Consider the following 17,849-nt stretch of genomic DNA (forward strand, 5'->3'; position numbering starts at 1 on the left):
CTAATGATAATGATTTCAAACTTTGGCACAAGGCCAGCAATTTCAAAGAATGAGTAAGTCAATTATATCAACCCCTGTTATCAACTGGTATTTATTTTGTCGTCTCGATATGATGAAAAGTAAAGTCGACTTCAGCGGAATTTGAACTCAGAATATAAAGAGGGACGAAATGCCACCAAGCACTTTTGCCCGGCGCAGTAACGATTCTACCAGGTCACTGCCTTATACGAACTAGTAATCAAATCCATTGCTAACACTTGTCTTTAAAGTCTAAGACCTCTATTTCTTATTCATTTTACATTATTGTTTGGTTGAAAGCCAACTATGATTTTGGAGGCTAAAACCATCCAAACCGTGTCCCTTGCCTCTAGGTTTAGCAAATATTACATTATACTTTATTCATTTATTATCTTTAGTCTTAAGAGATAGTAAGCTGTCATGAGGTCTGCAGTTTTACCTGCAGTCTTAGCTGGTTAAATGACCATGTAAAGGTCTCTTTCTCTTTGACATGATCCCTATTATGTACATTGTTATTGGTCGTTTATACCAAACATTCAGAGGGACTTAGAAATTGCTGGGAATATACAGCAATTTGTTGATTTCAGTATCTTATGAACATGCGGAGTATTTCAACGTATTCCTGGAATGGAACTTATAGGCACAGCTCTACCTTGAAACAACAATTGTGTATATGAATTAACGTATGTTCAAGTAAACAAACAAATGTTCAGATAAATGAATGTTGTTCTGATGAACAAAATTATGTTCGGATGAGTACATGAAAGACTGATGTCATGTAAATAATATTTCTATATCCTGAATATGGCATGTAATAATGTTGAATAATGAAAGAAATAGCATACGCAGAAGTGACGGATCATATGTTTGTGGAGAGAGAGAGAGAGAGAGAGAGAGAGGAGGGGAGTGAGAGAGCAACGTTTGATGGAGTTATATCTAAGATAATAAAATAAAGAAGCAACATTAGCTTACTTTATAATATCCTGTCCGAATAAACATCTGCTTGCTTCCCATATCACTTAGATGTGCTGCAATTGTATCTCCAGATATCGAGCTGGTTGTAGAGCCACACTGTAAAAATAATTAAAAAAATATATAGAAGACAACATGTAATGATTCACGTAAAACGGTTGTTTTCTTTTCTTCAAATAGTTGTAGCTGCTGTTGTTCAGTATATTTCTGAGGAATTTCTTAGATATACACTATTTCAGTAATGCACGTTTCAGGAAGATGGAACATGGACTTGTAAATAAATAACAACAATAACAAAACATATCAACAAAAGACTAATAAACAAACATTTCACACTACAACAGAACTTGGGAATGGAATGTATCAGTTTTGGTACATTTGTTTAATCTAAAATCATATCTTGATTGAATAGTGTTTGGTAATCAATCAAAATTCTGACAAAAACCTAAAGTGTATTTAATTACGTTAAGTGCAATGTATTTCAGACTGAAACAGCTGATTCCTGCATCATATGAATATATTACACTTCAAAGTTTCCATTGACATATTTTACGTTATACTGGAACTGTGTTACACCAGAGAAGTGATATAACTTAAACATCTACACACACATGCACACGCATTATACTAGATGTATGCTCCTGGAGTTAGCTTTCATTTTATGTACACCTAAATTCGATACGCTTTAAGTTGTGCCATGGTATAAAACTTGTAATGCAAGGGTAATGAAAAGGAGAGATACCAGAAGAGAGGGAAAATGAGACTGAAAGGGATGATGGGAGTGTAACTGTAGAGATGAGCGAGACAATGTGAGAGTAACCGTAGACAGACGAGTGAGAAAGGCAGCGAAAAGTAAATGTCAAAAGAGGGCTAAGGGGGAGAGAGTAGCCGTAGAGGGTGAGACAGAAGCAATGGGAGAATAACTGTAGAGAGAGAAAGAGAGTAGTTAAGCATTTCGAGAAGAGTGTGTCAACATGGGAACCTCTACGCAGTCACTTTGGTTCGTTAGAAATAATGACTAAATTTTCCTCAGATTACATTCTACTGTATTAGAAAATTGTAAAGATACATTTGACAATATACGTATTTATTTAAAATATTATTGGATTATCAGAGTTAGAGCGCATTGGATTATAATTCCGTTGTGTCATGGCTGACACGAAAATATATGACAATAACATTATAAATTGTTTGGTGGTGAAGAGCTATTCTTGCTACTGTTATGTTTAGAATGTTTTAATAGGAAACAGAAGGTGGCGGGAACTTATAAAGAATCAGACTTGATTTAGTGTGGTCCGAAGTGCTTCGTTGTTTCTTCAGTCGAATTCAGTTTTTAACAGAATCCAATGTGGAAAATTTCAAATATTTAAATTCAAAAAAAAAAAAAAGGAACATCATAAAATGATGTACGTCGTGAAATTAAAATAACGTGTCTCCGATTCATTTTCCATTGATCAGTATATTAACCCCATATATGAACCCCATGTTATTATTTGGTTGACTGTGCCTCGTTCTGATTCTGCTTGAGAATCGCGTTAAAGATACACGTCTTTATGGAATACTCAACAAATTCGATCAATAGATAAATAAGTTGCTCAAATAACAACACAGTACACGTTGTGGAAACCGGAGGGGAACCATTTCCTTTGTTATTTTAAGTTAAATAAATCAAATATTTCTTACTACCTAAATAAATAGCGTCGTTAATATGCAACAAACAAAATATTTGAAGAAATTATACAGATATTCAAATTTGATCAAAGAATCCCACGTAAAAACAGTTCAAATATATAAATCTTCAAAACTTGTGTACGTTTCATAATGGAAATAATATATCTGCGATTCATATTACATTGATCAATATATTCCACCAACGCCCGCAAAATTACGCCGCGAACTTTTAAGAAACAATGTTGTAAAAATACCTTTGTCATACAAGTCTTCCTTATATTATTTTTATTTATAGAATGAAAAGGTTATAGAAATTATAAAACCCGAGAACAGATATTTAATCAAGAGACGAACAAAAAACTGTAAATAAGTAATAACAAATCTATAGATTTTGTGATGAAGAATAAATAAATGATTTTTAAATAAAAATATATGTTTGATTAAAATATGTCGTCGTCGTTATTCTAAATCTATCGTCTTACATACAGTGTTGAAGCCATTCTTAGCGCTGTTGGTGATGGTACAAATATCGTTGATTGGAATTCCTTTAGAAATATGAAGAGAATCGTCGGATTCTTGAAAGGAATGGATAATGAAATTCAGTTTTCTAATAATTATATCTATTGTTGATTTGTTTAACTCCTTGCCATTCATGGTCAGACTTATGATCAAAGGTATTTTTGCTGCAGCCATCGCGTTTTCTTTTAAATATAGTATGTCTAAATCTATATTTTCCAAAGCATCATAGAAGAGAAATGAAACTGCTGTTTCTAGATGGTTGAATTACTAAATAGATGTTTCCTTCTCGTCAATATCTGAAACTACTTTGTTTAATGTGGCCTTCTTTTTAAGATATAGTGTGATTTGAGGCATGTGTAGTTACTATTTCTGACAAATAGAACGATTCTGTAATGCCACTATTTTTGGATCATAGCTCAGCTATTCGGTGAAGGAGTTGGTACGTGGAGAATTTTTTGAGAAAATACTTCACACACTGATGACTGAATGAAGGTGAACCTTCTGTTTCCAAATAATCAAAACAAAATATCGAATAGGGGTGAAGGCAGACCACAGCATATATAAAAATACAGGAATTCTGAGTTCAGATTCAGAATCAGCATACTTGATTTAGTTTAATACAATACCATTTGTCTGGGTAGCAGACAATAAAATATTTTTGTTGTCCCTAGTGTAGTTTTAGGTAAAGTATATTTCTTGATTAGAAAATCATTAATCGTCGGTTTGTTAGATCAACCCTGCTTTGAGGTCTCTTATTATTGTACGAAACCACTGATAGGATGGTAATATATTTATTGTGCGGTATTCCAGTAATAATTGGTTCTTATTTTAGTGAGATGAGAAAAAAATAGAGATCCGAAGAGTGCAGATTATACCGCAAAAAATTTACCCTGTCACTTGTACTCCAAGTTAAACGTATTTGTACATGTAAGTGCGAGCGTTTGTATGTATGTATGTATGTATGTATGTATGTATGTATGTATGTATGTATGTATGTATGTATGTATGTATGTATGTATGTATGTATATATGTATGTATGTATGTATGCATGCATGTATGTATGTATGTATGTATGTACGTACGTACGTATGTATGTATCTATGCATGCATGAATGTATAAATGTATGTATCACAACAATTTTCGATATAAATAATAGCAAAATAACAAACATAAATCTAGTATGTCGACAGGCGTGGCCTTGTGGGAAGAAAGTAGTTTCCAAAACACATGGTTCCGTGTTCAGTTCCACTCCGTGTCTACCGCTATAAATCCGACCAAGGCCTTGTGAGTGAATTTGGTGGACAGAAATTCAAAGAAATCGACCGTGTATATATATATATATATATATATGTGTGTGTGTGTGTGTGTGTGTGTATGCGTATGCATGTGTGTGTGTGTTTGCTTCTATGTGTGTTTGTGTTAGTGTGTGTGTGTGAGCGTGTGAGCGTTTGTGTGTGCATCTTCCACAGTCACCTGATAAACGTTGATCACCTGTTTACGTCCCCATAACTCAGCAGCTCGGCAAAAGAGATCGATAGAATAAGTACCAGACTTGAAAATAAGTTTTTCAGGGCATTGCCCTACCAATGACTGAAACAAGTAAAAGACGAAAGATATGTTCCGATGTCAAGGAAAAGAAAATAGTCATGAATAACAAAAGAAAGAATAAAAGTAGTCAAGTCTAAAAGGGGTTTTTTACTCGAAAAGCATCCGACGTCCCTTATCTTTTAAGTCTGGTATTTATTCTATTGGAGTTTATTACCGAACAGCTGAGTTACGGGGACGTTAAGAAACAATAAACATTGGTTGTCAAGTGGTGCTCGGAGGACAAACACACACACATGCACACACACATGCACACACGCATATATATGTATGTATTTATGTATACATGTATGTATATATACCTCGCTGAGAGATTTACTATTGCTTATATATATATATATATATATATATATATATATATTTTATTATATAGAAGGAGCTTCTACAGGACTAGAACTGTTTCATTCAAGAGTACCTTATTTACTGTGGTTAACCCCGAATCAACCCGGGACCTACATATATATATATATATTATATATATATATATATATATACACACACACACACACACAGAGAGATATGGCCGAGTAGTAACCAAGGGCTAGGAAAAGACCACTTGGAAGGCCTCCATGACGATGGGAAGACGATCTGGTCAAGCAATTACGGTCACGATGGAAAACAATGGCGCAATCAAGAGAGAATTAAAAGCACATTCTAACCAGTGTGTATAACATCAGCTGATGCTTTTGTCGATACTCTCTTTACTCTTTTACTCTTTTACTTGTTTCAGTCATTTGACTGCGGCTATGCTGGAGCACCGCCTTTAGTCGACCAAATCGACCCCGGGTCTTATTCTTTGTAAGCCCAGTACTTATTCTATCGGTCTCTTTTGCCGAACCGCTAAGTTACGGGGACGTAAGCACACCAGCATCGGCTGTCAAGCAATGCTAGGGGGACAAACACAGACACACACATACATATACATATATACGACAGGCTTCTTTCAGTTTCCGTCTACCAAATCCACTCACAAGGCATTGGTCGGCCCGGGGCTATAGCAGAAGACATTTGCCCAAGATTCCACGCAGGGGGACTGAACCCAGAACCATGTGGTTGGTTAGCAAGCTACTTACCACACAGCCACTCCTGCGCCTATACTGTGATACTTTGATGACTATATATATATATAATATATATATATATATATATATATATATATATATATATATATATATATATATATATATATATATATATATATATATATATATATATATATATGCGACAATCATGCATACAATTCCCGTTTACTTAATTCATTCACTAGCCATAGATCTATTCGGAGTTACAGTAAACTGATATCTACTTAAAGAGAAATTTTGAAAGTAAAAGATTACATTTTATTTTCATATTTTCTTCGGCAAACAGACACAGGCATGGCTGTGTGGTTAAAAAGCCCGCTATGCAACCGTATAGTTTCAGATCTTGTGCCACACAGCCATGCCTGCGTCTATTTGCCGAAGAAAATACAAAAATAAAATGAAATATTTTACTTTCAAAATTTCCTTTTAAGTGGATATCAGTTAACTACAATATCTTCATTTGGACCAAGTTATCCATTATATCTGTCACTTGCAATTACAAGGAATTGATATGTTTTCACTTCTGAAGCATAAAATTTAGTTTCAAAAAATTATTTTAGATTACTTTGGGAAAAATACACATTAGGTATAAAATACTATTCAAAATTATCAGCTTTATTCAGTAAATATCAAATATTTCTCCGTGTAGAAAATGTCTGGTTTACAAACTTAGAGATGCCTTCCGAACGAAGAAGAACTAGTAAATTGAATACTGAAATACAAAGTGTCCAGATTAATCGCTGTAATATCACTTTCTACTATTAGCGAGTATTTGCGGAGAGGGACTAGTCGATCATATTGACTCCAGCGCTTGACTTACTTTTTCTACCCCGAAAGGATGAAAAGCAAAGTCGACCCCGGCGGAATTTGAACTCAAAATGTAAAGATAATGCTAAAAATGTTATTCAATGTGCTAACTATTCTACTAGCTCACCACCTTACTTACCGCTATAATATTAAAGACGAGATCCACGCCTACCTCATCATATTTTTTATTTCATTACGCAAGGTTACGTTCCTGAATTTCTAGGCCAGAATTAGCCATTATACTTATTTCTTTATTACCCACAAGGGGCTAAACACAGAGGGGACAAACAAGGACAGACATAGGTATTAAGTTGATTACATCGACCCCAGTGCGTAACTGGTACTTAATTTATCGACCCCGAAAGGATGAAAGGCAAAGTCGACCTCGGCGGAATTTGAACTCACAACGTAACGCAGACGAAATACCGCGAAGCTAGCTACAACATGTCTCATCGGTAGATAATACCATGATGACATTTTCGGACAACTCCGTATGATGTTAACTCCGCAAAGTCTGCATCGGTTGTCACATTTTACGGCTTTTCTTGCATCTCTATCCCTTTTGTGCATCAAGTATTTGGTTGATATTTCTTGTTCCTGGATTGCAGTGGGTGTTTATGTATGATTATAATTATATCTTGATGTACATCAGAAGAAAAAAATTCGCAATTTATTTAGTAGAGTTTATATGCCAGAAGCTGATGGGTTTCTGTTGCTCTCGCAACACTACGGTTGATATTTTGTTGACTGGAAATTAAAACATGGTGAGCCAGTGAGTAACAGCAACAGAAACCCATCAGCTTCTGGCATATAAACTCTACTAAATAAATTGCGAATTTTTTTCTTCTGATGTATACATCAAGATATAATTATAATCATACATAAACAACCACTGCAATCCAGGAACAAGAAATATCAACCAAATACTTGATGCACAAAAGGGATAGAGATGCAGGAAAAGCCGTAAAATGTGACAACCGATACAGACTTTGCGGAGTTAACATCATACGGAGTTGTCCGAAAATGTCATCATGGTATTATCTACCGATGAGACATGTTGTTGTAGCTAGGACACTCTATAATGAAATCCGTTGGAAGGATAATCCCAAGGATATAGAAATAAGAACCCACAGTATGGTAAAAGTCATAGCCACTCATAATAAAAAGGAGTACTGGTGGAATCTCACGGTGAAGATCTGAATAAAATGCAAGCACAATATACCTGATATAATGATTTGAGATATGGGAAAGAAACTGTGTACAGTTGTGGAAATTAGCTGCCAGGCGGATGTTTAAGCTGAAGATCAATGAAAAAGAGAATTTCTACGCCGAACTATTGAGAAATCTGCAGTTACTCTATCCAAATTACAAGTTCAGGTTTATACCTGTAATTATTAGATGCCCGGCAATATGTAATAGTTGCCTAAATAGCAATCTTGAGAAATTCGGCTTCTCAAAACCAGAAAGGAGAAAGCTAATTCGAAGACTACAGATTCAGTCCATTACTAGAACTGGAAAAATCTGTTAAAATTTCCAGACGTTTATCATTTAAATATATATGACCATGTCTAGATATGCAGTTATATACATGAGGATACATACGTAAAACAAAACATAAAAAGTTGCATATAGACATACATATATAAACACATACATACAAAGAAAAATACCCTGTTGTTGATTAGAAATTCCAATGAAGGAGGCATGGATCTAGGTTAGAAACCGACTCTTTCTCTGTTGGCAAGAGATCTTGAAATAAACCTGAATAATGACATCCATCCATCCAACCATCCATCCATCCATCCATCCATCCATCCATCCATCCGTCCGTCCATCCATCCATCCATCCATCCATCTATCCATGCATACATACATACATACATGCATACATATTCATCATGGCGTCGAATACAGACACGCTGGCATAGAGAACTATTCATTCTCCCGGATAATGAATACTAACCCCTAAATTATTTGCAATTTATGCAAGCACGGTGAAAGAAATGGTTATTTGCTTTGAGTAAATGTAAAGAAATAACCGTTTCTGAAAAGCCCGTAGCAGTAATCAAACAATGAAATACATATCATGTGGAAAATTACTGTTCATACACAATGGTGACGAAAGAGCCCGGAGACAGCTATCGCAGATCGCAGAACTATCGAGAAAAATTCCAGTAGACTTTCGAACTGAACCAAGTCCAGTTCTACAGAAAGTCTAGAGAAGACTTCTCGGTAGGCTACATGAAATAGTTAAAAAAATATAGAGCTTAGAAATATCCAACATTCTCAAATTTCTTTAGAAAAACTGTTATGCCAGCCAGTTACATTTGTTGATAAGAAATATGCCACCCTACCAAACAAAATCACTCGGCCAGAATTCACAAAAGATAAGACACGCATTTACAACACAGTAAACTTTTTCTGCATAGATACTGTGAATGAAAAGAAATACGGCCAAGACAAACCCAGCGATAAAAAACTGCTATCACTAAACAGACATGTATGATTGCACAAAAACAAGTGAGGAATACAAAATACTAAAATCACAGCTTGCATCGAAGTTCAAACAGAAATTGACTACTTATGTACATAAGGCACTGTAGTCAATATTTAAAAGAGTCAACAATTTAAAATGCCCCTCTTTTACAAATTATAAGATGAAAATGACCTACTACAAAAGACAAAAGAACACTTCATAAAAATCCTAAAACCGAAACTAAACCGGAAACAGTTATAACAATTACAAATAAAAGAGGAAACAACTTCCTCTTTATATATTAACCTGGAACACATGTGTTTGAAGAGTTAAAAAGCAAAGTCGCTTATGCACAAAATACATACTAGACATAAGAGGAAGGGGGTAACCCCCTTCGGTCATGAATGAGCATGGGGTTGTACCTACAAAGTTACCCTCCGAAGCAAAATTCCGGGCATGGTTGCTTTATGGAAGTTGCCCATGCATACAAGCCTCCTCTCTGCACACCATTGATGTTATCCAAGAGAAAGGCAAAGGTCGATACAGCCTGGCACCAGTGATGTCGCATCTCATTTCTACAGTTTAGTGAATTGGAGCAACATGAAATGAAGTGCCTTGCTCAAGAACACAACACACAGCCCGGTCCAGGAATCGAAATCACTATCCCATGATTGTGAGCCCGACATTGTAACCATTGAGCCATACGCATTCACAGACATTAAATACACAATAAAGTACACACCAAATGCAAATTTCTTCCATAATGGTTAGTGACATTCTGTTGAGTAAAGAAATGTCTTTTTAAATAGCTAATTACTTAAAAAAATATTTTTGTCATTGTGTGTGAGCGTGTGTGTTTATGTGTGTGTCCTCCACTGTCACCTGATAAACGTTGATGATCTGTTTATGTGCTTGTAACTTAGCGGTTTGGCAGAACAGACCTATAGAATAAGTCTCAGACTTGAAAATAAGTACTGGAGCCAATGTGTGTGTAAACGGAATGTGTGCGTTCCCAATGATTTGATTTTTCGTCAAGATATAAATCACTTTTCGTTTCCTTGGCTTCTAGATTTTACCGCACTGAGTAGATACATCTTCGGTTTGGTCTTCTTTTAAGAACATTTCAATTTATTTCAGTTGTAAATAATTCGTTTGAGAGAAACACATGAACGTAATTATGATTTCATTTTTTAAAAATCCTAAAACCTTATTCCTATATCGAAACAATTGATAAGTAATGTGAAATTACAGAAACTAACAAGAAAAAAATATGAATAAGTAATGAAATTCCTAAAATAAAAGTAAAAGTATTTTCCATTAATTCTTTTACATTCTTACATGTGGTTGAGGCATCGCAATCAATTTGTGAAACTATATCAAAAAAATGTTTCAATATTATTTGAAATTGTATTTTGCAGCGAGTCGAAAAGCTAAGCCATTAGGCATCAAAATAACTATATTTTATTTTTCTCGCCCCCTCCGACAATAAATCACTTCCTCCCTCGTCCTTTCATATACATATTAGAATTCAATTTGCAGAATCTGTATACATCAACACATTTTACGCTGAGGGAAAATTGCTATGTATATCTTTTCCCCTTTGTCTTAACGAAATCGACACGACACCACCAGGTCTTGAAAACAACAACTATAATTTGGAAAACATTAATGTTTGTTAGGAATTATATCTCCGAGAGATAAGTTATTTACTGTCAGATAACCTTATAATGTGAATATATTCCAAAATGTTTGTTGTTGGAAACTGCATCCTTAGTGTGAAAAACTTACAGATTAACACTTGCAAATCTACTAAATATGGATTAACGTCAAAGTTATTCAATTCTTTATTTAAAACAGGGTTCCTCAACCGGGGTCCACATAAGATTTTGTTAAAATTTATCTGCAATAACTTGGTTATACTTCTACAGTACCCAAAATATTTTGATTTTTTTAATACAATTCCAAATAATGCCTAGTTATAGAAATATAGTAGGACATTCCTTTACACAAATCGAATGTCCATGGAAGTCCAGTAGAGCAAAATAGAAATCAAAGAGGTATATAGGCAGAAAATGGTTGAGAACCATTGATTTAAATGCTTACTGAATCTAGAGACATGATTTAGAGTAAGATAGCTCACCCGATGAAATATGTATTTTGTGTTGTAGATCTGTAGACGTTTGAGAGCTGAATCATAAGATTCCTCTCGCATTTCACTTTGTATCCATATAACTAGCACTTCATTGATCTTAATAAAGACAATGAGAATAGCATAAAATTAATGAGGTTTGAGAGAAAACAACAACAATGGTTTCCGTGTTTAGTTTTTAAAATGAATTTCCTTTCTTTTATCAGCTTTCAACTCCAGTAGAGTGAGCTAATCTATGTCATCTCATTAATGTTAATTAAGATGTGTTTACCACTCATAAACATTTACAAAATGTATAATGCAGGGAATATTCAATATTGCTTCAGTGAGTTATTAATTAAAAAAAAAGAAACAATTCTATCACTATTTCGTTAATGAATACGTATGTAATTTATGATAGATGCTGTCCAAGAGAACCTTGCGTTCATTTCTCTTCTAACAAGCAAGCTCAGCTATCTGTTGATGTGAACAGACAACTAACGCAGGAAAATCATTAGACGGAATGCTAATTCGTTGCCGATGTAATTATCATGAACATTAATATGCTAAACTAAATTTATGAGGTAATTATTAATACTGAAGTGAACTGCTTTTTATTTAGTTTAATAATGCCTCAAAGATTAGTTCGGTGAAATCGGTGACAGCCAGATGGAGCAGTGGAATTTTGTGTTACTTATAATTAACTTCGTTAATATCATCTACTTAGTGTTTGGGATCGAAATATAAAGTTAGCTAAAAAGTTGAGATATTATTATTAATACACGTCTGCTGGTTAAACTAATCTTATTTTAAACTTAATAATATCTATTTCACCGCTGGGAGTCATATATTTCCAAAACTTCCATTCGTTTACCAGGGCTGCGTACAACTTACAGAGGTTAATAGATGATAATCAATAAAAATCAGTAGCCAGATGATCAAAAATGTCCATTAGAAGTTGAAACAAGAAAAAATAAATGAAAAAAAAAAGGATTGCTATAACCTGCTTAGTGTCAGTCGTGTGAATGTGACAATGCTTATATGACAAACATAGGATCGCAGTGGACATTAGTTAGTTAATTAGTTAGTTATTCAGTTAATTAATTAATTAGTTAGTTAGTTCTCTCCGCGCCATGAAGCATATAAAAGCTGAAAGAGACTCTCTCCAACCAGTTTTCTGCCACTGTTCTGGTCTTATTCCAGCTTCCACACCCATCTCATTGCCTCTCCTTGCCAATGGTCTTTTGCCATGTTGTTTTAGGGGCGCCCTGCTGCTCTTTTCCTCTCAGTGCCACCATAAAGTAGTCGCTTTCTCTACGTTGTCTGAGGACCTGTCCGACCCATTTGCCGTGTTTGCGTCTTATTTCGTCACTGATCCTGTTGATAGTTGTTGTCGTTTCAATTGTGTCATTTCGAGCTTTTTATAGTCAACTAGCAGTATCGCCCGGCGTTGCTCGGGTTTGTAAGGGAAATAACTATAAAGCATTTTTAGAGAGTTATAGCCAAAAAAATGGAAAAAAAATTATGGTAAATTTTTTTGAGAGTTAAAACGGTCGAGTTGCGTCCCCTAGACAGTCTGTGGTTTGTGTTTCTGATTCTCGACCCCATGTCGAATTTATCGATTTTTTTCAGAACTGGGGGAACTTTTCAAAATTTTCTCTGCGTTAGTTTTGAATTATGACATTGGGCTATGTGTGTGTTAAGTTTCATCAGAATCGGTTGAAAGCTGTGGTCAGGGTGAGGGTACAAGCTAACAGACACACAGAAACACACACAGACAAACTGCCGTTTATATACAGAGAGATGAATGTTGAGTAATCTCTTTAAGCATGTGAATTGGAAGCTCCCATTGTTTTCTTTAATTTTTGTCACTTTCCAGTTTTCACATCCGCTGAGTAATACTGGTCGGACCAATGTTTTGAGCAGCTTTAGTTTCGTTTTGCGGCCTATACCTTTTTTATCCATACCTTTCTTAGATTTTACAATGTTCTCCGGGCTTTGGATGTTCTTTTCAACGTCTTCCATCTCGTTGTTGCCGATCTCAACAAGAGCTTGTTGTCTGACAAATAATATACGAATAGAGAGGACAAGCGTATTGCAAAAGCTCAGAATCTAACGCTGTAGAAGTCGGTCTGAGAGCCCATATGTAATATCGCCACCACTTAGAACTGACAGTTAATTCTCTCTCAGATTACATCCTGATGTCTATTTACTATCCTTAAAGAGATGGACCTAATGAGTTTGAGCCTGATGTGATCACCTCTAATGACTACGAATTGAAATAGCAGATATCGTTGAAGTTGACATAGGTATTCCATATGAACAGAACATACTGAGTAAAAATATTTGTCTAACCCTTGGTTAAACCTGAACCAAGAAATCTAGATCACATCTACTACATCCACGATTATCTTATTTCTTCGTAAAGTAGACTATATTATATTATTCAATGTGTGTTTAATGTTTGATTATAGCGTTAAGTAGAAGGAGATTTGCTTGCTATATCTAATAGGGTAAGTGATCACAAAGATGGTTTCAACGCCGAGGGAGTCAATATGCAATTAAAGATCAATTACATTCCAGTACTTGCCAACATGTGCCTCAAATCTAGCAGCCACAAATATCCGAAATCAAAATATGATATTACCATGTGCCACCGAAAAACACAGCTCTTTCATCGATCTAAATGCTTAATCGTTACCAAAAGTGGATATATTATAACTTAAGACAATACTCTTAGATTTATTGCATCTAATATATAGATATAAAGAACATTAGAATCATTTAAAATTATATCTGTACGATACTTTTATGTCTGAATACAAGGTTAAGTTCAAAGAGATGGAAAGGGACTATAATCAGGACTGATTCCCATATTATAGACAAGCTGGAAACATGACAATAGAATAGATTAAAGCGTTTCAGAAAAGGAAATGTTTTGTTAGGAATAAAGAACTTCGTTATCTAGTGACCAGCTGATTCAGCTTTTTCAAACGAGAAGGGAATTTATGAGAATTATTGTTTCTCTTTCAAGAGACCAGCACATTTTCAATCTTATCCTACACAGTAATAATTGTATTTATATAAACTTAGGCTCAGAGCGGTGAACGTTATGTGATTCAGCAGATAAGATTCAAGAAGAGAACCAATTAATCAACTTAAAGAGATATTATTAAGAAATTTGAGCAAACATTTCCGGTTTCATATCCAAGTAAGTCATTATAATATTATTAAAGACTTTCTCCAGCGAGAATGACCGGAATGACAGAGAACGACCAGAATGACCAATCACCAGTATATATGGCAGTTTCTATGTCTTTATCTTTTTATGTGTTTCAGTCATTAGACTGCGGCCAAACTGGGGCACTGCACTGAAGAGTTTAGTCAAACAAATCGACCGTATAACTTAATTTTCTTAAACCTGGTACTTATTCTTTTGGCGAATTACTAAGTTACGGGGACATAAATATAACAACACCAGTTTTTTCAAGTGGTGGTGCAGGACAAACACAAGGACACACACATGTATATATACGTGGGGATTCTTTCAGTTTCTGTCTACTATCCACTCACAAGGATTTCGTCCGCGCAAGGCTACAGTAGAAGATACTTGCCCAAAGTGCCAAACGGTGGGACTGCACCCGATGATATGAGTGCATCCATGTGAAGAACATAATATGAAACTAACTACTGAACATCTCATTACAGGAAATGCAGAACGTTATCAGAATCAGAATCGTTTGAATTTAATAGCAAGGTAGATCAAGATTATTGGAGCAGATAGACATCAAAAACTGAATTATGAGTAGGTTTTCGAGAATTAGAGGAGGAATTGAACTCAGAACGTCGATATTTCGAACATCTATTAATTATAGACACGTTGCGATATGTAAATATTCCGACCACCAGACAAAGTATAGTGGGAATCTTAAGTTGAATAGTTGTAAAGAAACCTGTCACAAACCAAACTACCAACCTTTGTTGATAGTCAAATGTCGCTTCATACTCTCATCCACAATGATTCTTGAGTGAAAGGTCAAGCTTTGAAAATTCCGAAAATTTTAGACAGAAAATATCGTCATGAGAAATCAACGCTAATAGGATAACATGGCGCATGTTCGCAAATCAAGCCCCATGTAGTTGCTTGACTTACCAGAAATGACAGTCAAGTTTTCTTAGAAATTACACGCTACCAGTTTAAAACAAGGGTACAATTAATAATGTTGTTCATGGAGGCACTGTGTATTGGGTAAAGACGGATGGTTACAAATGGAATAACTTTGACCTTAAATCTGCTCCATGAAGTCTGACGTGCGATAATGTTCACACGACTCAATGCGTACTCAGCAAGGTCTTAAGCAGACATTTTGAATGAAAAAACACAGAGCCCTCACCAGCATCTAGCCATTGCTTGCCGTACAAATCAACACTCTTGTGCGCCAATAAGGAAGTTACTACATCGCTTCACGTTCTAGAAACGGAAGACAAATCTCTATCAAATGATATCTTAATGCATAGAATGAAGAAGGCTAAATGTAATCTCAGGTACATTAGTTCTTCACTTGTTTATTATTGTTATTTTATGTCCTATGCCTGGAAATCTTTTATCACACATCCTGTGACCTTTTCAGCAACTCTCTATCCCACGTGTCTCCTCCTGTCAAAAGCAGAATAGACTAAACAAAACGCGGGAGGGAGAATCGCTGATTACCTTCTGAAAATATGAAAAGCAAAGTTGACCTCGGCGGTATTTGAAACTAGAGCGAGAGGCGTCGGAATAAATACTACAATGTGTTTTGTCTGATGCCCTAACAATAGCATTGTTACACTAACTACAACAATGTTAATATTTTCTTATTCCGGTAAAAGGAAGGTAATTTGTAAGGGGAGGGTTTAGTCGATTCCATCGACCCCAATTCATGACTGCTATTTTGCTTTATCGACCCAGGAGGGAAGGAAATCAAAGCTGACTTTACCGGTATTTGATTTCAGAATGTAAAGAGCCGAAAATAATCCTGAAAGTCACCTTTCTACATACACTCCACCATCGTCAATGGTTTCTAAAGCAGTGGCATGGTGATCAGTTTTGATGAGAGTGTATTGCTCGATTACATCCATACCAGCACTTGAATGAATTTGACTGATTCTTAATTTTATCGACCTTAAAGAGATGAAAGTGGTGATGGGGACAAAGCTGCTCCTCGCAGGGCAAGATTTGAAATTAGAACATAAGGAGCCGAAAGGAATACCAAACATTTTTTTCAACGCTATTCTACCAATCCACCACACTTCTCCTACTCAACAAAAGATAGCCTTTTCTGTTATAGGCACAAGGCCTGAAACTTTTGTGGGGTGGGAGTGGGGGAGTAGTCAATTACATTAACCACAGAGCTCAACTGGTATTTATTTAACCGACCCCAAAAGGATGGAAAGTAAAGCACGCATCGTCAGGATTTGAAAACAGAACGTAAAGAACCGGAACAAATGCCGCATAGCCTTTTGTCCGAAGTTCAAATGATTCTGCCAATATAATTTATTCTTAGAATCCTATATTCTTCAAATATGTTGTTATTAAATACGGAAATTTGATTAATATAAAATAAGTTATTTTTCTTAGATTTTGTAATTTTTAGAATCAAAAAATATTCTTTGAACATTGTACGCCTAAAATAGCATTTTCATGCAATTAAATGTGAGGTTCAAATAAAATAGTTTACTTTATTGATCAAAATGAAATATGATTTCGCTAAAAAAATTTTCGTTGAGATCAGGATGTCATTAAACAATGTATTTAATACATCTAATATGGAACATTTTGATTATAATGTTATAGAAATGGGACATAAATAACATATATTAATGACAATAGTGTATGGTTATTAGATTTTTACCTTTGGGTCAAGCCTGATCGAGTTGTGGGGTGATCAAAGCCATTCCAGAATACATTATATGTGACCATTACTTTTTAAGATTGAAGGATGCGATGTTTAAGAAATTTGGCTGCTATTACAACCAGACCTAATACCTGTATATAGATTCCTCTCATTGGTTCGTTCACACTGTCTTCTTAAAAAGTCGGGATAACAATAGAACATTAGAAGATATAGACTTAACATTGATAACTTGTGAAAAACAACCGATAAAAATAAAATGGCTAATACAATTTTCTTATATAGATATGAGACTAATAATAGTTATAAGGTAATAAACTCTTCAAAGACGCCATCAGCATACAAGAGAACCGATAATTAAGTGTGGAGCAATGTATTTAGTGAAGAGCGCTTTAGATGTGTTAATTGGAAATATTTATGTGATTACTATAAAATATTAATCAATAACTGTTATATTCATTTTTGTGTTTGGTTAATTAAAGGACAAATCTGGATATGCTTTGATACTATTCTTCTTCACAGTTACGTTTGCTCGTTAAAATAGAATTGTTTAAAGAATTCAGAAATGCTACCAACATGACAAATATTTTTTTATATTCAAAATGATCCTGGGTTTACATTCGCATATTTGACCGTCATTCTCTAATATTGTAGGAAGAGGTATGAAAAATATGTGGC

The 17,849-nt window shown here is 35.0% G+C and overlaps 1 protein-coding gene across 2 annotated transcripts in view; it reads right to left on the reverse strand.

Annotated features, from left to right (window-relative positions):
* The window catches only part of LOC115214911 (atrial natriuretic peptide receptor 1), a 795,859-nt gene that overhangs the window by 236,324 nt on the left and 541,686 nt on the right, over nt 1-17,849 (reverse strand). For both annotated transcript variants that reach the window (XM_036505277.1, XM_029783970.2), the window contains exon 9: nt 991-1,089. In XM_036505277.1, coding sequence (XP_036361170.1) covers nt 991-1,089 — 99 coding nt within the window. The remainder of the gene's footprint in view (nt 1-990; nt 1,090-17,849) is intronic.

The sequence above is a fragment of the Octopus sinensis genome, linkage group LG8, assembly GCF_006345805.1.
Source record: "Octopus sinensis linkage group LG8, ASM634580v1, whole genome shotgun sequence".
NCBI classification, from domain to species: Eukaryota; Metazoa; Mollusca; class Cephalopoda; order Octopoda; family Octopodidae; genus Octopus; species Octopus sinensis.